The sequence below is a fragment of the Wolffia australiana genome, chromosome 4 (assembly GCF_029677425.1).
Source record: "Wolffia australiana isolate 7733 chromosome 4, ASM2967742v1".
In the NCBI taxonomy this organism is placed as follows: Eukaryota; Viridiplantae; Streptophyta; class Magnoliopsida; order Alismatales; family Araceae; genus Wolffia; species Wolffia australiana.
In genome coordinates, this window is record NC_135838.1 from 7,087,415 (window position 1) to 7,109,548 (window position 22,134).

The 22,134-nt window shown below is 38.4% G+C and overlaps 1 protein-coding gene across 1 annotated transcript; it reads right to left on the bottom strand.

Moving 5' to 3' along the window:
• Positions 1 to 9,840: 9,840 nt before the first annotated feature.
• UTR3 (UDP-galactose transporter 3) lies at positions 9,841 to 19,880 on the bottom strand. The gene is made up of 7 exons (XM_078573515.1): positions 19,662 to 19,880; positions 18,992 to 19,089; positions 18,702 to 18,832; positions 12,598 to 12,628; positions 12,404 to 12,507; positions 12,197 to 12,318; positions 9,841 to 10,484 (listed from the first exon to the last, which is right to left on the bottom strand). Exons 1-7 carry the CDS (start codon positions 19,781 to 19,783, stop codon positions 10,067 to 10,069), a joined length of 1,026 nt encoding a protein of 341 aa, XP_078429641.1. The 5' UTR covers positions 19,784 to 19,880; the 3' UTR covers positions 9,841 to 10,066.
• Positions 19,881 to 22,134: the final 2,254 nt, after the last annotated feature.

Sequence of the window (22,134 nt, forward strand, 5' to 3'; positions counted from 1 at the left end):
AAATTTTTTTCTGTTTTTCCATGCTATATCTGATCTTCTTCCTTCACGTTGATCTTATTCCATGCCATATCCGATCGTACGCTTCAGTCTTCAGTAAAGAAACGATCATTGCTCTCTGATCTCCCTCTCCGACATCCTTATTTCTCTTTCTCCCTATCTCAAATTCTCATTCTCCCTATTTCTCTATCCCTCTCTCATCTCCCTATTTCTCTATCCCCAGTTCCCCATATCTCCAAGACTCCAGTTCTCTATCTTTCTATTTCTCCATCCCTCTCTTATATCCGTATTTGTCTATCCCCCTATCTCCAATTCTCTGTCTTTCTATTTCTCGATCCCTTTCTTATCTCCCTATTTCTATTTCTCCCCATCTCCAATTCTCTATCTTTCTTTTTCTCCATCCCTCTCTGATATCCCAATTTCTCTTCTCCCTATCTCAGTTTCTCATTCTTCTTATTTCTCAATCCCTCTCTGATCTCCCTATTTCTGTATCCCCAATTCCCCATATCTCCAATTCTCTATCTTTTTGTTTCTCTATCTCCAAATCTCTATCTTTCCATCTCCCTATCTCAAATTCTCATTCTCCCTATTTCTCGATCCCTCTCTGATTTCCCTATTTCTTTATCCCCAATTCCCCGTATCTCCAATTCTCTATCTTTCAATTTCTCCATCCTTCTCTGATATCCCTCTTTCTCTATCTTTCTATTTCTCGATCCCTTTCTGATCTCCCTATTTCTATCTCTCCCAATCTCCAATTCTCTATCTTTCTATTTCTTGATTCCCTCTCTGATCTCCCGATTTCTCTTTCTCCCTATCTCAAATTCTCATTCTCCTTATTTCTTGATCCATCTCTGATCTCCCTATTTCTCTATCCTGAATTCCCCATATCTCCAATTCTCTACCTTTTAATTTATCCATCCCTCTGTGATATCCCTATTTTTCTATCTTTCTATTTTTAGATCCCTTTCTTATCTCCCTATTTGGTACTTAATTACTTGTGTCCCATTTTTAGTGAACAAAATGAAAGTCATTTGGTGAGTAATGGTGTGAGATTGACTATTGGATGAATGTGTCCGACAATTTGGTTCCTAATTGCTTATTGGACGGTGGATCTTCTCTTGTAGGATGGCAAGCGTTTAGCCGTACCTTCTACCCCACAAACCAGTTGTCAGGATTTCCCCTCGTTGAATGCGGCCTTCAAATTCTCGCATTTTGTCTATATCCCTCCGCTGTTTGGGAGAGACGGAGAGCACTGAAAGAGAAAACTACTTCCCCAATGCTGCAAAAGTCCCCAGGAATCTATGTGGATAAAGGTGCATTTACTGGCTTTTGAATTTTTTAACGGCCAAGCTGAACACATTCAAACGTTCTAACGGTTTGCAAACTGGGTGGACATTTTTTTATTTTTTGTTAGAGAGTAAATCTTCATTTTGCTTTGTCAACGTGAGCGTTTATTGTTTTTATCCCACATTCTTCTTGATTGAGAAAGTTTCGGCATTTTCTCCTTCAATATTTTAATTTATTATATTATTATATTGATGAAAGTCATTCTTAGTGAACAAAATGAAAGTCATTTGGTGAGTCACTAAATCCTTGATTTATCCATTAATATATTAATTTATTATATTAATATATTCATAATTTTCATTATTAAAATGTAATTATGAATTATTTATCCGTAAACTAATTATTCAATTGTATTTAAGAATGCCTCATTAAATCCTTACTTTCTCCGTTAAGAATTTAATTACTAAATTAATTACTGAAATGTATTTAAAAAAACAAATAAATTTATTATCTTTTGTGTCAACAAATTAATTAATATATTCATAATTTCACATTCGTAATAAAAATTATTAAATTGTTTTCAAGAAAAACCTCACTAAATATTTAATTTTTAAATCAAGAACTTAATTATTAAATTATTTATATTCCCAATTTTACGTCAATAATCTGATTATACAACATATTAAACCATACATCACTAATTTGATTATCCTTCATTTTTCCATCAATATATAAATTTATTAATATATTCATAATATTCGTTATTAAAATGTAATTGTGAATTTTTAATCCGTAAACAAATTATTCAATTCTATTAAAGAATGCGTCAGTAAATCCTTATACACATTTACTAACGCATTCTTTAATAGAATTGAATAATTTGTTTATTGACATAAAATTAATAAAAACAATACAATTCTTACTTTTCCTGTCAATAAATTCCTTATTAAAATGCATTCAAAATCCGTCATGGCCGTCATCCGTGACGGACATTTCGTCACGTCACGCGTCTGGGGTATCCCGTCACCGTCACTTCACCATCACGTACAGCCCGTCACGCGTCACCGTCACCGTCATGACCCCTCCATTCCGTCACCGCCACCGTCACGTCATCCATCAGGTTTCTGTCATGGTGATGTGTGGCGTGACAGATGATGTTTGTCATTCCCTAAGTCAAACCTTTAATAGCAATCCAATATTAAGTTTTGCCTTTCACCATTGCGTCATCCAGAAATGTATCCTGTAATCCCAAAATGGGAAAGCATATACCTTACCTTCTCCATGGTGATTTTTAGTCATCCTTCATGTATTCACATTCTATTTCTGAGTTCTGGCGACATGTATCTCCTGAAAAAGGGCATTTTGGCTAAAATAATCTTCAGTTAAACTCATACACTCACAGCCACTATAAGATATAATTTATTGAACGTCTACTCATTTTCCATTTAAAATATGCCAACATCTTGGGTTCTATTCAACAAAAATACAGCCAAAATTTATATAATAAATTATCAATAACAATCGACCAAAATGTACCACCACAAAATCCATGAATCTCATAAAATCTGTGGGGTTTTAGTCTGTTATGATTCAAAACATGTGGGTATATTCAATCAAAGCCAATATAATATGTAACTATCAACCACGAACCTAGAGACAAGAATGGGGATTTGTGAGCGGATATTGAGCAAATAAGATTTCTTTCAAAGAGGACACAGAGAGATATTTTAGAGTTTCTTATTAGTATAAATCCAATCATTTAAGACATACTCATAATTAAAGGTTGATGATTGAAATCATTTTCATTACTTAGGCATCCTAAAGAATGTCTTCAATTAACCCAAAATGAGAAATCATACACCCAAAATTATCTATGGCGATTAGATTCATCCTATCTGTAATCACACTGTGTTAATGAGTTCATATGAATCTCTTGACAAAGAACATGTACCCTGAAATATGTATATATCAGACAATCTCATACACTCAGCACCAAAATCACATCTGATACATTCAAATCATGATCATTTGACATTTTAAAGACCAATCGCTTGGGCATTTGTCAGAAAGGTAATCCCAAAAATACATGGATAAATAGTCAACACAAATTCTCTCTTACAATGCACCTGACTATAGTTCTGGATCATTCGGGACATGGACGATGGATGGGATGGGATGAAGATCGTCCCGTCCGACATTCCAAATAAGTGCAGCGATGCGAACGGGAGGGTTATTTTGTCCGAGTGGACGAAAACCGTCCCCTCCGTTGGTCTCGGGACAAATTTCCATCCCAGTTTTTGTCCAACCTCGCAGACAGGATGATTTTTTCATCCTGGGACAAAAAAACCGTCCCATCTGCATCCCTGCACTAGTATTGTTCTGCATCGTCCGGGCATGGACGATGGAAGGGACGGGATGAAAATCGTCCCTTCCGACGTCCAGAATCAATGAAGGGATGCAGACGCAACGGTTATTTTGTCCGAGACCTCCGGACTAGACATTTTTTCGTCTGAGTGGACGAAAACCATCCCGTCCGTTCGTCTTGGGACGAATGTCCATCCCGCTTTTTGTCCAACCTCACGAACTGGATGATTTTTTCATCCTGGGACAAAAAAACTGTCTTGTCCGCATCCCCGCACTATACCACTGACTTTGGCGTGCTTATCTAGCTCATGTCCTCTGTGATGGAACGGATCTTGGTCTTCTTGGAGCTTCTTCCTCACTTCCCTGAGTTTGTCAAGCCATCACATAGCTGCCATAACTCTTGCTCAGGATGGGAAAATCACAAGACATATCTTTTATGTATTTTAGAGTTCTTACCAGAAAGAAAATCTAAGCATGATAAAAAATATAATTTAAAGGTCTATGAGAAATGCGACCTAGTTTTTGTAGTTCTGAGCAGTCAAATATTTTGTCTAAGGTTGCAGTCTGTCGGACTGTAATAGTTTCTTATTTTGATCAGCCCGGCACCCACTGCAACTACAAAAACATATCAGCCAGCATCATATTGGAGAATGTAGAATTTGGAAAGCCTAAAACTTTCATAGTGTTTATACTTCGAATTCAAAAACTAAACGTCTCCTTATGCACAGGGCTTCATATTTGGATACTTGAACTTTCTGGGCTGTGCATTTGATGTGGAGATGACCTGATGGTGTATCTATTAGATCACGGTGCTCAGTGGCAACGTTTATCTAAGTGCTGCTGCTGGCTACTTAAGCATTGCACTTATTTGCAGTGGCTAATGAGCTCTCTCTTTGCCCACTTGTCGCGGACTGATTTGCTTCCTCTTTAACTTTTTTTCTGTTCTTCCGTCGAATCCATGAATCTGATTAACTTTAAAGACTAATTAAGCTCAATATTTTTTCCACTTATTAAAATCATAATGGTATTACTGAGATATTTATAGTTTCAGAAAAGATAAAAAAAGAGTGTAGTGTTACAGTTTGTGGACAATACATCCAAGCACCTTCTATTAGCATGTGTGCAAAATCAAGTAGCCAGACAGTAGGTGCATCACTAGAGCACCACAGCCTGCCTGTGAGGTTGCTCGAGCAAGTAAAGCCCAACAACATGCTTGAATGAGAAAATTAGGCACAGAACCAACAAGTGATCATTACCACAACCATGCACATGGCTAAACGACTAAAGCATGCTAAAAATGCACCAAAGGTTGAAGGTTTAAAGTCTGGAAGAGGATTTCTTTTATCAATTCAACTTGAATAATCTTTTGAGCATCATATGGGACATGTGAATCCATAATTTTCTAATATGTTATTAACATTCTATCCACGAAAGATGATGATGTTATGGGCCAAAATAGAAGTTAGAAATTACATCCCAACAAGACACAACTAAAGACTAATATAGTTTGCAAAAAGCCCTCAAAACTATCATTCGACAAGAAAAATTTAAATCTTTCCCATCCAATCTTATTTAAAAAGATCATAAAATTTAGATTCAAATTGTAAATATAATTACTTTCCTTTCTCTCATAGGCTAGAAGCTGCTGACAAGGACTGCATAACTCACCCATACAATGATGACTTGTGGAGACAGAAGCTACTGGCAAGAACAAAACTGAATCTCACACCTAACTATTAGGGAAGTATATTTTCTGATGATTGGCTGTAACATCAGGGGACTAATGTTGTGATTTAACTGCAACCATTCATTTTCCTTGTGAAACATCTAATGGCCAGGGATCATCATCCACTTGTTCCCCTAGTCAGTTTGTTTGAGACACACCATGGTGACCTCCAATGACAAATAGGATGAAGCGGAATCTTAAGCTGTATATAGGATGAAGCAAAAATGGGTCAATGCAGTCAAAATTATTCGGCTACTCTTCCTACAATATAAATAAAGTTTATTTTTGTGTCATCCCATTCCTCCGTCATATATTTTTTTCCAAAACCATTTCTCGAGTACTTCCTCATCCTTTCATCCTTACTATTGACCATGAGATTCTTCTTTCTTACTGTTCAATCTTAAGGATAAGAGTAAGAGTTTCAGCACATGAAAGACAACACAGAAGGAAAAATACTAAAAATTTATCTAGAAAAAGAAGACAATGCAAGAGGGACCATGAGATTCTATGACCCCTTAAAACTTGTCAAATTCTAGTAAATTTTAAAGAGTATAGATGCATCCAATTAAGCATTGTTTGAACCTGATCTTCAGCTCATTACACCATAATAATTCTTGAAAGTAATTGAAAAAAATTGCCACATTTCTCACAGCTCATTTTTAGAATCAATTTCCACCGTATTTTCTCCAATTCCATATATTTTCTTTTATCCATCACCCTTTTTTATCTCCCATTTCTTAATGTAATTGTACCTCAATTTGTCACCTCTTTGTCATGTCCTTACTGCCACAGTTTCTAATGCTGCTGCTGCAATTTGTTTTTCTAAAGTAGTATAACTCATGAGTTATTCTAGATACAGTTATATTTATCTCTTTATTTTCTATGTTCTGGTCATTATTAATGTATATTTTACTAAGTCAGCCTTTTATACTTATCATTTTCCTTTATTTCTTCCTTATCCTTTTTTTCATTCTCTCATTTTCCATTTTTTTCCTTCTCTTATATTCTCTTATTTTTCCACTATGAGATGTGAACATACAAATGGTTACTAAACATGCCCTTGCACATTTCTCACCCACACATCAGATGTGTGGTGTGCTCCCCATGCATGTCAATCCACGTCGCTTGTGTCCCCATGCACTTACCACCAACATGTAGTGCACCATCTACACCTACATGCTCCCTTGCATGCGAATCTACATGTTTCCACAAACGTCATTCAGGCACCATTTCAACAACTGTCCACATCCCTACCTACATTTATGCATCAAAAACTCTTTTCCATAAAAATATAAGTAAAAAAATCCTAAATATATGAATATTTATAAAGATTTTAACTTTGCTCCTGTAGGTAATTGACTAACTGAAAAAATAAAGAACTAAAAACATAAAGGAAAAGAAATATGAAGAAATATACAAACACTTCTTAATTACCTTCCCAAAATTAATACCTCATTAGTTAATTACTTATCTGATAATTAATAATAACATCATAGTTATTTTGTTAATAACATGATATTTACACGTTTATTTATAAAAAAAGTGATTGTGTGTGCATATTTTTAAGGCTAAAATCAGTAAATCTAATTATATAATAATATTGTGATTTTTGTGTATTTTGGTATTTTGTGAATTTTTTTGATATCATAATTTTAAAAAAGTAAAAATTTTGAGTCAGAATATATTTTTATGAATTTTACAATGGGTAATATTTTTCTACATTGAAATCTATTTTTCTTCAATTTTCATGAACTATTTTTTACTTTATAGGAATTAAATCAGGGTTTCCCATTTATTTTTCCCACCCTTCTACATGCCACCATTTAATTTCTTTATATTGTCAACAATATTAGTGTACCCTACCTGTACGAAAACATTTTATTATGGCATCAGAAATAAAGAGAACTACTGCTTGCCATTGGAAAGGTATTGCAAAAGGTAGTGTAACTTCCTCTAGAAGTCTGAAAGACAAAAAGAGGGATTCCTCTAGAAGATAATCATTTTTATCACTCTTATCTGCTACAATAACCTCACTACTCCTAAATACCAATAGATAATATACTACCCTCCATCTGTATTCAGTAGGTCATTCATTGATCTCTAGCCTATGAACCCATTACACCTCTTTCCTAAGCCCCTGACAACTGAAGTTTCAACTTCTTATATTGGTATCCTTCGAGAATAGTGCGGTTCTATCTATGTTAAGGGACATGAAATGCTGTAAAGCTTGAGACAGATTCCTCTAACCCTACTCCATCACCAAGTCAATAATAACTCTATATCTATGGAAAACCATAGAGGTGAAATATATGTCTTCCAACATACATCACTAGTGTATGTTTCAGGGGCCTAGTTAAAGGTAAGATTAGTCCAACTTCATTGGCTTGACTTCTGACATATATGTATTTATCCTCTAACTCTTTTGGAAAATATTTTTTTCTTTCTGAAAGCCAAGTTCCATACCTTTATTTTGGCTTTGGATTAAAACGTTATTTTAATTTCACTAATTAAAATAATATGAGATATTTGTGATGCTAGAGAAATTTAACTAAAATTTACCCTTGAATTTCATATTTCAGTGCTTTATGTTTGTCCATGTGAAGTATCAGTGAGAAAATGAAATTTTAAGGTAGATTCGAAAACTAGTTTAAAGTTGGACAAAGTTTTCCTCAAATTCACTTCAAAGGCACAAAAAGAAGCGGACATATATTATTAGAAAAATGCTTTTCAAGTTTGAATGAAATTTATATTTTCAAAAACAAATAAGAACCAATAAAATTGAATCTGACATAAAAGATACAGATCTAAGGCATATAAAAATGTTGCTTCTGATAAGGAACGAGGAAGAGATATATGAGCAAAAAAAGGAATGTTAATTCTAAACTCTAAAATTGTAGGTAAATTTTGACCATGTCATAGAAAGTCATTCCAGATTATGATGCATCAAGAACAAATATGAAAGACTGAAACTTCACCTCCAGAACTACATCTTGGTACTAGAGGCAAGTATTGGCATTTATTAACCCCAAAATCATATGAATTTTTTATAGGATTAATCTTTATATTTTTAAAAAATCTATTACTATGAATCAGTCACGATATGATCATTAACAACTATTCCATTGAGAGAATGGAAAACACACCTGGCTATTTTTCAGTAATTAATAATAATCACTTTAAAAGCATGGCAGCTTCCTAGAAGGCACTGTGTGGGTTCGGCACTCCCATTGGAAAAGCAGCAAGGTTTCACCTCAAGAACTGGGTGACACTTCTGCGAGCCATGACGAGCTTACCTCAGTTTACCTTGCTCTCCCAGCTAACTGGCTGCCTGCAGATTTGTTTGAGATGTTCTAAGACCAAAATTTAATTTCATTTTAATTTTGTGTAAAATTGAAGAATCATTGCAACTTTGATCATACTGAAATGATTCTAAATATCAAAAAAGATTGGAAATATTATTCTTAACATTTTCCTCCATGTTTATTGAATTATTTATATAGCTTATGATTTTAGTAAGATATGCATTTTTAATGACAGTGGAATCATATGTTATAATTTACCTATTCAATATATGAAATACATATAAAGGTATTGGCTTCATTCAAATTGGATCATTTTGTTAGTAATATTGGTTGATGAGGAGTTAATTTTGGATGCATGATCAGTTTTGAACAGTACAACTTTATAAGTAGACAAATTCCACTGAGTTGATTTACAACTTCCAAATATTCAGTCTTTAAGCTTCTTGCAATTGACTAAATCACTTTTCCTTGTATTTTCTCATCTACATCTAACCTGGAGAACATAAACAAATAAATATAAATCTTGAACATGATTTTTTAGTACCCATCATCTTGTGGATCCTGCAACCAAACAATTAAAAGTCATTTTTTGTGGGGAAGCTTTCCTAAAATTTTGTTTTATTTCCCAAAAAAATATCCAACATCTTACACATATTTGTAAGATTTGGTTTGGTGCAGATAGAAGGAATTAATGAAAATATTGATTGAATCGAAGCAATGTCAAACTATGAAATTTACTAAATTTCCTATTGCATTGCCGTTCAGCCGTATTTCCATTCTCTCATGGTTTCAATCACTATAGTTGAGCTCAAATTAGATTATCAACTAAATATGAAAACTTTGAGCATGATTTAATGTAATTTTAATGAATCGAATCTTTATTTTGTAAGCTTAAAAAATTGTACACGTTACATTTGTTATTTGATTAAAACCATGATACATTGACACTCAATATCGGGAATGATTTTCTTTGTTTGAATCTCTTCAGAATAGGGTCAAAATATCTAGAAAGTGAGAGAGAGAGAGAGAGAGAGAGAGCTAAGGCCAGAAGAGTTTCTCTTCGACCTCTTTCTAAGGATGTAAAGAGAGGCATAAGGCCAGGATGACATGGGTTTGATATCATCCCCAATGAACTCAAAACACAGAGAGAGAGAGAGAGAGAGATCCAACAGATGAGGTACTCCCCATGCTAGAGAGGAAGAGAGAGAGATCCAATAGAGGAAGTATTCCCCATAAGAGAGAAGAAGAGAGAGAGATGAGAAAGGATGGCGCCTGCGTGATATCCTAGTTCTCAATTGGATCAAAGGATCTAGAGAGAGAGTGATACATAGAGCAAGAGAGAGAAAGGGAATGTAGCAGGGAGGGTGCAACCCCACTAACTGAACGGAAGTCAGGTAGACTTGTCGCGCTTGATCTTCTTCTGTATGGACCGAACCTTCCGCCACTTGAGGAAGATCTGGTAAGAAAGCCCAGCAAAGACCATAACGACGCTGCCCCACTGCCCCGACGACAGCGGGTTGCCGCTCAGGAGGGACGACACGACGATGCTCATGAATTTACGCGTCGTCGTGATAGTCGTGTTGGCCAGCGAGCCGAACCGGCTGATCGTTAGAAAGATGAAGTTCTGCCCCACCGCCCCGCAGAGGCAGTACACCAGCACGTCCCACGCTGCCTCCGGGTGCTCCTGGCAGAAGCGCACTGCCGCCAACCCTCCGCCGCCGCCCCACCCGAACATGCACGCCACGTTGTACAATGTTCCCCACAGGTTCATCCCCAGCATTATATCCCAGGCTGTCGTCTTCGGGTATCTGTCGTACCCCACATTAAAAAATTAAATAGACGTGGTTGTTCTGTTCTGTTTGTTTACAACGAACAAAAAATTCACACGAAAGATTCACACAGGGGTCTGTTCGTTGTTCTGTTCCTTTTTTGTGCGAAAATTAGAACAGATGTTCGAAAAATTCGCACAATCTGAACAAAATTCGCACAAAATTCGCACATGTTGTAAAATTCGCACGAATTCGCACAATACGACCAAAATTCGTATAATTTGAACAAAATTCGCACACATTGTAAAATTTGCACAGTTCGAACAAAATTCACACAATGGGTAAAAATTCGCAGTGTTTAAAATTCGCACAAATTCACACAAAATCCCCGCAAAAGTCGCACAATTTGCACAATCCGAACTGCACACGGGCCTGTGTGATGTTCTGTGCGAATTCGTTTTTGTTCCGTTCGGATAACCGAATAGAACAAACAATTCACACAAAGAGAACAGAAGAACCATGTCTACTATTAAATCATATCCCAAGTATTTAGTTTACCTTCTCAAGCTAAGGCACTTGATAAGGCATTCAAGGCTGTGTGAATAACAAGATTGTGAGGAACACTCCTTTTAAAGTGTTCCACAGCATGCCGCTCATGATGTCTTTTTTGGGGTGGAGGGAGAGGATAGCCTATTTTGGGCCTGATTGTATATTGCTTGTACAAAATCTTTAAAGTTAATGATAGCAGGTAGGCCACCGGTTTCGGGTGGTCTTCCTTATTGTTTAAAAAAAACAAAAAAAAAAGTGTCCCACAGTAATCTAATATCCTTTTAGGAGCATTCTTCTTCTGAATTGACTTTCATAACATTCAGATGAATCTGAAGTGCCTTCCATCAACGTCATTTCTTGACTTTATCAGCGATTGGCAACACCTTTTGGATTTGTCACCAATAACAATTGCAAGTAGTTGTCTCCGCTGTTGTCGTACACAAGATAACGATGACAATGACGAAACTATACTTGTCAACCTTACTTGGACGATGACGAGGATTTTGTCATCGTCGCTATCTTCTGTCTGTGATCATGATGATGCAACCATAATCAGAACTCATGCAGAGGACAATGACATTGGTGGGTTTTGGATGGTGACGACAAATCTACATTCTGGATTTGCGCTGGATTTTTATGCATGTATGATGCCATGAGAAAATTCTTCCACACTTAATTCATAATGAAAACTGCATTTAGCCCTAGGATAAGAAAATCTAATTGGTTCTCTTCGCTAGTCAATAAGTAAAGTGGCGTCCAGACCTTTTATTTCTGCCTCCATTCATGGACTAAAGAAATCGTGTTTACATAATTTTTATCAGAGAACCCTGCTACCAGAATAAAAAAACAGGAAAACAAAAGTCATATAATTTGATTTGGATTTCTGGCACCATTTTGGATTTTTTTCTTTGATGATCGATAATCTCAGATCATGACATAAATATGCAGTTCTTATTGTCCGAATCCAGAACCTTCCTAAAAAGACTTAATAAATCAAATTGCAGAAGTCGAAATCTTTGATCTTTAATGCTTTCTTTTTCAATCTGCAATCAAAAAAATTCAAAATGATAAAACTAGTACAGATTTTTAACTCCAAAGTCGGTTGAATTTGATTTTTTTGCTGATAAAAGCATTTCTGGGATATTTTCGAATCAGAGAAAATGACAAGTAACTTTGTATAATTATTTCCACAGTGGACTTACTTCTCAGAGATGGAGTCCTGGGTAGCATTGGTGAAGCCGTCAAAGGCCAGGTTGAGGAAGCAGAGGCCGTATCCCAGAGGGGCATTTGGATGGGCCAACTTGCTCATGGTCTTTGAGCTGGTCTGTGAGAGAAATAAAAAGAAAAGTAAAAATCAATAATTAATGTTTTAAACAGAAAACCTCAAGAGGAAAATAGAGGGCTTTCACCTTCATAAGCGCGAACGAAGATACCCCACCTGCTACAAGAAGTGTACAAATGTACTCCAGAAGGGTATAGCGAATGCCGTAAAGGAAGGTGCCCATGAGCATCACTGTATGTTAAAATGGAAGCATAGTTAAATAAAACGGTGGCATCTCGGAATGAACTTTCAGAAATCGAGTATGCAGGCACATTCATTTACCTGGAATCATTTTTGAAGATTTTGCGAGGACCTGCAAGGAATGTTACAAGATTCAGTCATCCTGTGGCCTTGGATTCTATCTAATGAGTAACATTAATTATCAATGTCTCCTTTGTTTCTTTCCAAATAAAGTCTGGTGGCGGACGGGATCTGTATAGACCAAAGTATTTTGATCTCAAAAGAATAGATCAACCCATGATCGACTGGTTGGATCGGTTATGATTGAAGAGTTTCCCGATTGACCCTGGATTGTTATTGATCCAGCTATCCGATCGATTATAAGAGGGTGGTCAGGTCAATCAGGAAGGGTTGGTCCGCTGAATCATGATTGACTTACTGATACGATGCAGTCCCAAATGGTAAAAGCAACTGCTGGAATTTAAGACTTACAGAAGGATCTTGATTCCGCTCCTCGTACTCTGGTACAAGTCCACGTCGCCTTCGAATCTTCTTCTCAAGATCACCGTAGAGGCAGCTCGCCGAATGCAGCTCTGCTCCTCCCGACCCCTTGCTCAAGAAACCCGAAATGCTCCCCCCCCTTTCTTCTCCCCCTTCGCTCCTTATTTCTACTCTTTTATTTCCTAACTAACTACCCTTTCAAGAAGGGTGGTTATTTGGCCAGCTCAGCGCCAGCTGGCCCGCTGCCTTTCTGGCCTCCTCTCTTTCTTCTTTCATATACTCTAACTGGGATCGTATCATTTCCCCCCTCATCGACTATCACCTTGTCCCCAAGGTGGATGTCGGGGAATTGCCCTCGGATGACTGATAGAGGTTCCCATGATGCATCTTCTTCTGGAAGCCCTTTCCATTTAATCAACACTTCCACTTGTCCATTCCGTCTCCTAGCCGACACCACCTCTGCTGGAGATAGCTGCCACTCAAAATCATCAGTAAATGAAGGAGGCAGTAATTGCGTGACCCTGCCTGGACCCACTGCTTTCCTTAGTTTAGATACGTGGAACACCGGATGTAGGGAACAACTGTCTGGCAGTTCTAGTTTGTAGGCCACAGGCCCCACCTTTTGTAAGATCCGAAATGGACCAAAATATTTTGGAGATAACTTTTCATCGATCCTTTTTGCTAAGGACTTCATGCGGTAGGGACGTGTCGAAGATACACTTGTTCCCCCACCTGAAACTCAAGGTCTCTTCGGTGCTTATCCGCTTGGCGTTTCATGCTGGATTGCGCCGCTAGTAAGTTGTTTCTTATCACTTTCAGAGTATCATCTCTCTCTTTTAATAGAGTGTCGACAGACTCAAGTGGAGATGAAGGGGTCCCATAGTACAAAAGTTTTGGTGGGTCCCTCCCATACACTGCTTTGAAAGGTGTCATCTGAATGGATGAATGGAAAGCTGTATTATAAGAGAACTCTGCCCAATGGAGCCACTTGGACCAAGACTTCGGTTTCTCACCAGCAAAACAGCGTAAATATGATTCCAAACATCTGTTTACCACCTCTGTTTGACCATCTGTTTGGGGGTGGTACGAGGAACTCATGCATAATGTGGTGCCTTGCAAGCGGAACAACTCCTTCCAGAACATACTGGTAAAGATTTTATCTCTGTCTGAAACAATTGAGGAGGGTATCCCATGCAAGCGTACAATTTCTCGGACGAAGATGTCAGCTACATCTCGGGCAGTAAATGGGTGTTTCAGTGGTAGGAAGTGACTATACTTGCTCAGTCTGTCCACAATCACCATAATGCAGTTGAATCCGTGTGATGTTGGCAGCCCTTCTATGAAATCTAACGATATGTCTTCCCAGATGCGTTCAGGAATGGGTAGAGCTTGTAATAACCCAGCAGGTGAGAGGGAAGATATCTTGTTAGTTTGACAAATATGACACTGATTCACATATCTCTTTATGTGATCTTTCATGTGTGGCCATTATAAGTCTTGAGCAATGCGCTTATAGGTTCGTTTGCATCCCGTATGCCCCCCCGGTGCTGAATCATGATAGGTCTGTAACACTTTTGGTAGTAATGAAGAAGTCCCCGTAAGCACCAGTCGTCCCTTGTACAGTAGGGTATCCTTGTATAATTTGAACTTTGGATAGGAAAATGGACTGAGTCGCAACTCCTTAATTACTTTTTGAAATTTCAGATCCTGACCCACCTCCTGTTGGATGATCGCTTGGTCTAATAGCTGGAACCTGGACACTTGCAATGCATTGACTTCCAATGATGATGGGGCCCTGGATAATGCATCAGCTACAACATTGCTCTTCCCTGGTTTATATTCAATTTCGAAATTAAACCCCAGTAATTTGTAAGCCCATTTGCTGTACGGCTCCTGAATCTGCTTCTGACACAATAAGTATTTAAGACTGTACTGATCGGTGCGGATAATGAAAGGCAAATGTGTCAAATAGTGTCGCCATTTCTGCACTGACAGGACAATAGCCATCAATTCACGTTCATAAGCAGATTTGACTTGGCTCCGCTTGGGAAGGACCTGACTAAAATAAGCGATGGGTCGTCCATTCTGTATGAGGACAGCACCAATGCCTACTCCTGATGCATCCGTCTCGATGGTAAAAGGTAATTCAAAATTTGGTAAGGCCAACACTGGAGTAGAACTCATTGCTAGTTTAAGTCAATCAAATGCAGCTTGCGGCGTCTACATTCCACCCAAATGCATCTTTCTTCAGCAATGCTGTTAAAGGCGGCCTTCAAGGAGTACTCTTTGACAAACCTGCGATAATACCCTGTCAAACCCAAGAACCCTCGCAGTTGCTTGAGATTCTTGATGCAGGCCAGCTCACCATCGCCTCCACCTTGCTCTTATCCGCCATAACTCCTTGATCACGAAATCCAATGCCCCAGGAATTCCAACTGATTGCAAGCCAATTGACACTTTTGGGATTCACATGAAGATCATTATCAGCCAGGACAGTAAAGACTTGTTGCAAATGTGACTCATGGTCTTCCAATGACTTACTGTAAATCAATATATCATCAAAAAACACCAGTAAGAATTTTCTGAGGTACGGATGAAACAGGTGGTTCATAAGAGATTGAAATGTAGCTGGGGCGTTCATAAGCCCAAAGGGCATAACCCGGTATTCATAATGCCCTTCATGGGTTTTAAATGCAGTTTTATGAACGTCCTCTTCTTTCATCCTGATCTGATGATACCCCGATTTCAGATCTAACTTGGAAAACAATAATGCGCCATGGAGTTCATCCAATAATTCTTCCACCACAGGAATTGGATATCGATTTGGTATAGTTATTTTATTAAGTGCACAGTAATCAACACAAAATCGCCATCCGGCATCTTTCTTCTTAACCAGTAAGACTGGGCTTGCGAAGGGACTATGTGACGGTCGAATGAATTCTGCCTTCAACAGCTCCTGTACCAGTTTCTCAATCTCATCCTTCTGCAAAAATGAATACTTATAGGGTCGTTGATTGATGGGCTGGGCCTGGGGTAACAGTTGTATAGCATGATCTGTCGGTCTTTCAGGTGGTAAAGCCGTCAGTGGTTCAAAGACCCTGGGGAAACTTAGTCTGAGTTTCTCTTCTAACCCCTTCTCTGATAGCGTTTGTGGCAAGGTGACACAATGGTCTAGGCGATATAATTCCATCATCAGAAATTGACTCCTCTTCATCTCTTTATCGGCCGAATGAGGATTTATGTGCGTCTTGGTCAACCTCTGATCTCCTCTTAAGGTAACCACCTCTTCCCCTCTTCTGAATTTTAAGATATGTTTCTCCCAATGGATATGAGTCCAGCCCAGAGAGGATAACCACGCCATACCCAATATCATGTCGATGCCCTTCAATGGGAAAGGTAAAAAGTCACTACTCATCTCTATCCCCTGAAGTGTATACTTGACTCCCAAACATAGACCTTGGCCTTTATTGGTCTCCCCATTGCCCAAAGTTACCTCAAACAAAACAGAGGTATCACATTGAAATTGAAACTCCTCCACCAGTCCTGTACCCAAGAAATTGTGAGATGCCCCACTGTCAATAAGCACTATGATTTCTCTGCCATTCAATTTCCCCATCAATTTAATCGATCTGGGATTATTCCATCCTAACATGGAATTAAGTGAGACATGTGCGGACAATAATTGTGCTTCTGGAGAGTTGTCCTCTTCGACTTCTAAGATAGCAACTGTGTCTGGTTCGCCATTGTCACATTCTTCCTCGCTCACAATCACAATCTGTAAGGTCTTCTTGCACCGGTGACCCGGACCAAACTTCTCATTACAGTTATAGCACAGTCCCTTCTCCCTCCTTTTCTGGAATTCCTCACCAGTGAGCATGATTTTCTTCCTGTATGCGGGCGCCTCTTGTTGGGTCTCTGATTCTCTCCACTTAGTCGAGGAAAAGTTGCCTCCACTCGCTCCTGATGGACCGATGTTGGTAGCCTTACTCCCTTGGAAACGTGGACCACTGCTCGATGTTCTCCCTCTTGCCATGCAATGGTGCTCCCATGCTTGCCATAAGGCCTTCAATCTTTTCTCTGTCTTCAACGCCAAGTCCATCAATCTTCTCAGTCCCAAGAATTCTTCAACGTCCATTTCTGTCTGGATTTCGACCTTGAGTCCTTTCAAAAAAATGTCATACATTATGTCCTCAGGCATGGGTGGCAGATAAACAGATAACCTCTCGAACTCTTTTCTGTACTCTTTTACGGTCCCTGTTTGCTTGATGTCCATGAACTGATGCTTGATATTATCGCCCAGTGTTTCGTCGAACCTCCTTCCTATTTGAATCTTAAAATCGTTCCACCCTGTAAATGTGTAACGATCCGTCGTCCACAGATACCATTGCAATGCTTCACCCTCGAGGTTGGCCATAGCCACATCAATACGATCTTCCTCTAGCACTTCCTGAACCTGAAAAAATCTTTCCATTCCTCTTACCCACCCTTCTACGTCATCTCCCCGAAACTTAGGTGCTTCCATCTTACTTCTGGCTAGCTGCATTTGTGCTCGATTTGCATAATCTATGGGCGCTTCCTTCCTGGTATCCACGTATTCCATTGTAGGACTCTTCCCTTTCTTCTTACTTGTCTGGCCGGCGTCCATACTCGGTCGTTCTTCTGGTGCATTACCTTGATTCAGCATTGCTAGACTTCTGAGCACTTGCCTTAGCATTTCACCATTTTCCTTTGCTTCATCTCGCAACAATTTCATTTCTTCCCCTAACCTCTTTTGTTCCTCTTTCATTTCGCCCATTTCCACCTCCTTCGCCTCCAATCTCGCTTCCACCTCTTTCAACGTCATTGGAAAGCCAAGATCGCGGCTCTGATACCAATGATACGATGCAGTCCCAAATGGTAAAAGCAACTGCTGGAATTTAAGACTTACAGAAGGATCTTGATTCCGCTCCTCGTACTCTGGTACAAGTCCACGTCGCCTTCGAATCTTCTTCTCAAGATCACCGTAGAGGCAGCTCGCCGAATGCAGCTCTGCTCCTCCCGACCCCTTGCTCAAGAAACCCGAAATGCTCCGTCCCTTCTTCTCCCCCTTCGCTCCTTATTTCTACTCTTTTATTTCCTAACTAACTACCCTTTCAAGAAGGGTGGTTATTTGGCCAGCTCAGTGCCAGCTGGCCCGCTGCCTTTCTGGCCTCCTCTCTTTCTTCTTTCATATACTCTTACTGGGATCGTATCACTTACCTTGATTGATCATTTGATTGATCAGAACCAATTCAATAAGAGCAGTTGTCTGTTGAATGACAATCAATAAAAGAAACAACATCCAAGGGTTGTACACACCTCTATCTCTGTCACTGTATCTCTCTCTCTCAAGATAAATTAGTTTTGGTCCGAAACCTTTATAGATTACATAGTTCAGAAAAGGATGATATCAGATTTATTGGGATTGCCACATAGAGCCACCAATTTGGACCCACCTACCCATTCCACTCAATCGGTCGGATGGGATGATCAGTCATTGAATGCCTCTCTTGATCATATCAGCTGACTCAGTATGCCTCTCTTGAATGACTCGGTCGATCCAAGAACAATCAAGGTGGTTTATTTATCGAATCTTTCGATTTGAACCCATCAGATACGGTCGTCGACTTCTTATAAAATGTGAGCAATTACAGATGCCTGGCTATCATTAAATGATAAGAGCATACCTGAGCTGGGTAGCTGATGTATTTTAGAGCTTCAATTCCCATCGCAGGTCCAATGGTATTCGTGATACTGGCACTCCAGTAGCTCCACCAGGGGGCACCACCATTCGAGCCTTTCGACCAGAGCTTCAGCACTGATTGAAGATGAATGTGATGATGATATTACACAGAAGAAAAAAGCAGTTTATTCCAAATAATGCTAACACGTTCCAGTCAGAAGGGAACGAGATTAGACAAGATATCAATAAAATTTTGGGTGTTTTCAAAAAAAATCATTAAAAGTTTGGGCTTACTCAAAAAAGACCAGATGAGACAGACAACATTCTGGGCAAGGTTCAGAAAGGCGAGGTGCTCAAAACGCTGGCCGTCCGGACCAAATCTTTTCGTTGACCTGAGGACAATAATTTGAGCTCATTCAGCAAAGTACCCGAATTCTAGTACAAGTGAAAAATTAAACATAGTCCTTCTTTACTGCCAGTGAGATGACAGGATAAACGATTGAAAAATCGCACAAGAAACTATTTCATCACGCATAAATCTAATCATGAAAACAGAATACTAAGAAATTTAGGCTCCAATAATCCGAGTTAGCCATATCTTTGAAGAAAACTGAATAGCACCGCACAATTCACCAATCGGCGTACGTCAAGGCGTTCCGGAAAGAAATGCTTCATTTATGAATCCAAACCATAGATTCGAGGTACATGGGAGACAGGATCTTTCATGAGAGTCCGAGGAAATGCACTAATGTACGTTCGAATCACATCGGGTTCAGATTCTAGCCATCAAAATTAAGGGAAGGATTCTCCCTAGGATCACAAACTTTTCAAAATACGAAAAAAAAACACAAACTTTTCTAAATTAAAGGAAGTAACCGTTCGATCTGACGCAAGAAAAACCAATAAAAAACAAAATCTTGAAGATAACTGGTGCTCTCAGAGTGAAACACCATAAATCACTCACAGAGTTTCCTGAAGAACGCCCTGCGTTATGTACGCAGACCATATCCCAGCGACGCAAAACGCCATCACTAGAACACGCCTCAAAGCGCTGCCGCCGCTGGCCGCGGCGCGCTTCTCCCCCATTGCAGAGATCGAAGCTCCGATCGGATCAATCAGCTTCCTCTTCGATCCGAGCAAGTAGCCAAGAGTATGAACAAGGAAGAACGCTGCAGAAAACGAGAATTTTGACAAACGAACACGAAGACCACGTATTTATACCTGGCAAGCTCTTTCCACGTGGCTGTTTTTCATTGGGCGAAAATACATGGCGCTTTCTTATTGGCTCGTGAGACGGGGGAGACTCCTCGTGGTGAACCCTCGTTCTCGCTCCTTAACGTGATCCTATCCGATTTCAAAAGACATCGTCTTGCAGCTCCAAAGGAGTACCGCAGGAGCAAGTAACGACGACGCGGCAACTAGGGAATAAACATGGTTGTTATGTTCTCTTTTTTTTCAAAAACGAACAAAATTCGCACATTCAAACAAAATTAAAACAAAATTTGCACAAAGTGAACAAAAGAACCGCACATGGGTCTGTGCGATGATCTGTTCGAATTTGATATTGTTCTGTTCGAAAAACCAAACAGAACGAACAATTCGCACAAATTCGCACAGAAGTAACCAAACAACCATGTCTAACGTGACGGCAACGTGACGGATGACGTGATGGTGACGGTGACGAAATTAGGGGCCCGTGACAGTGACGGTGATGGATGACAAACTGGGTGTGACGGTGACGCGATGGTGATGGGGGGCCTCGAACAAGTGATGTGGCTTGAAGGCTGTCACAGATGACAGGCGTGACAGATTTTTAAAAATGACCAAAAAAGGTTTAAAATCGTTAGATTTAAGCTTTTCGACGGCCAAGATTTCACCACGTGGTGTTGTTAACTCGATTTCTTGGCATTTTGCAGAAAGCCCCTCTATTAATTCACACGCTCAAAAGGATATCGTCCAACCTCTAATTCTCTCTCCTTCGCATGGCTGTTTTTCCCGTCACACGTTACGGTGAAGCCGTCCGGTGATGGGGACGTGACGGGTACGCAGCAAACCATGATGGTGACGCGAACGTGATGGCTTTTTCTGAAATCCTCAGACATGCGGCAGAACGATGATGTGAAAAACTTTTGTCATGTCACCGTCCGTCACGGATCCTCATTCATCCCGTCACGTCCTATGCGTGCCGTTTCCAAAGCCAATACCTAAATAAAATGTTAAATACTTAAATATTTAGGTAATTACATAATTGCATACTTAAGTATTTGTGTATCTTTGTATTTATGTATTTATGTATTTTTTAATTAGGCATTTAGGTATTTGGTACTTAAAATTTTGAATATTCTGTGTTTGTGAAATTATGTTATTTGTGTAGTTGTGTATTTATGTTATTTGTGTATTTGTGTGTTTATATTATTTGTGTATTTATGTTATTCGAGTATTTGTGTATTTATGTTATTAGAGAATTTGTGTATTTATGCTATTCGAGTCTTTATGTATTTATGTTATTCGAGTATTTACTTGAGTATTTGTGCACTTATGCTATTCGAATATTTGTGTATTCATGTTTTCCGAGTATTTGTGAATTTATGTTATTTGAGTATTTGTGCATTTATGTAATTCAAGTATTTGTGCATTTATGTTATTCGAGTATTTGTGTATTTATGTTATTCACAAATTTGTGCATTTATGATATTCCAGAATTTGTGTATTTATGCTAATTGAGTATTTATGAACTTATGTTATTGGAGTATTTATGTATTTATGTTACTTCAGCACTTCTGCATATATGTTATTCAAGTATTTGTGCATTCCTGTTATTCGAGTATTTGTGTATTTATGTTATCAAGTATTTGTGCATTTATGTTATTTGAGTATCTGTGTATTTATGTTATTCTAGTATTTGTGTATTTATATTATTCGAGAATTTGTATATTTATGCTGTTCGAGAATTTTTGTATTTATGCTATTCGAGAATTTGTATATTTATGCAATTCGAGTATTTTTATATTTATGTTATTCGAGTATTTGTGCATTTATGTTCTTTGAGTATTTGTGTATTCATGTTATTTGAGTATTTGCATATTTATATTATTCGAGTATTTGTGCCGTTATGTTATTCGAGAATTTGTGTATTTATGCTATTCGAGAATTTTTGTATTTGTGATGTTCGAGTATTTGTGTATTTATGTTATTTGAGTACTTATGTATTCTTTTTACTTGAGTATATGTGTATTTATGTTATTAGAGTATTTGTGTCTTTATGTTATTCGAGTAATTGTGTATTTATGTTATTCAAGAATTGGTGTATTTATGCTGTTTGAGAATTTGGGTATTTATGCTATTCGAGTATTTTCTGTATTTATGTTAATCGAGTATTTATGTATTTTTTTTACTTGAGTATATGTGTATTTATGTTATTCGAGTATTTGTGAATT

Excerpts from the sequence above, each read along its gene's own strand:
- UTR3 (XM_078573515.1), bottom strand. The coding sequence starts at position 19,783 with ATGGGGGAGAAGCGCGCCGCGGCCAGCGGCGGCAGCGCTTTGAGGCGT. Across the intron at positions 19,090-19,661 it reads GGCGTTCTTCAGGAAACTCT|GTCAACGAAAAGATTTGGTC; the intron begins GTGAGTGATTTA and ends TATTGTCCTCAG. Across the intron at positions 18,833-18,991 it reads TCTCATCTGGTCTTTTTTGA|TGCTGAAGCTCTGGTCGAAA; the intron begins GTAAGCCCAAAC and ends ATCTTCAATCAG.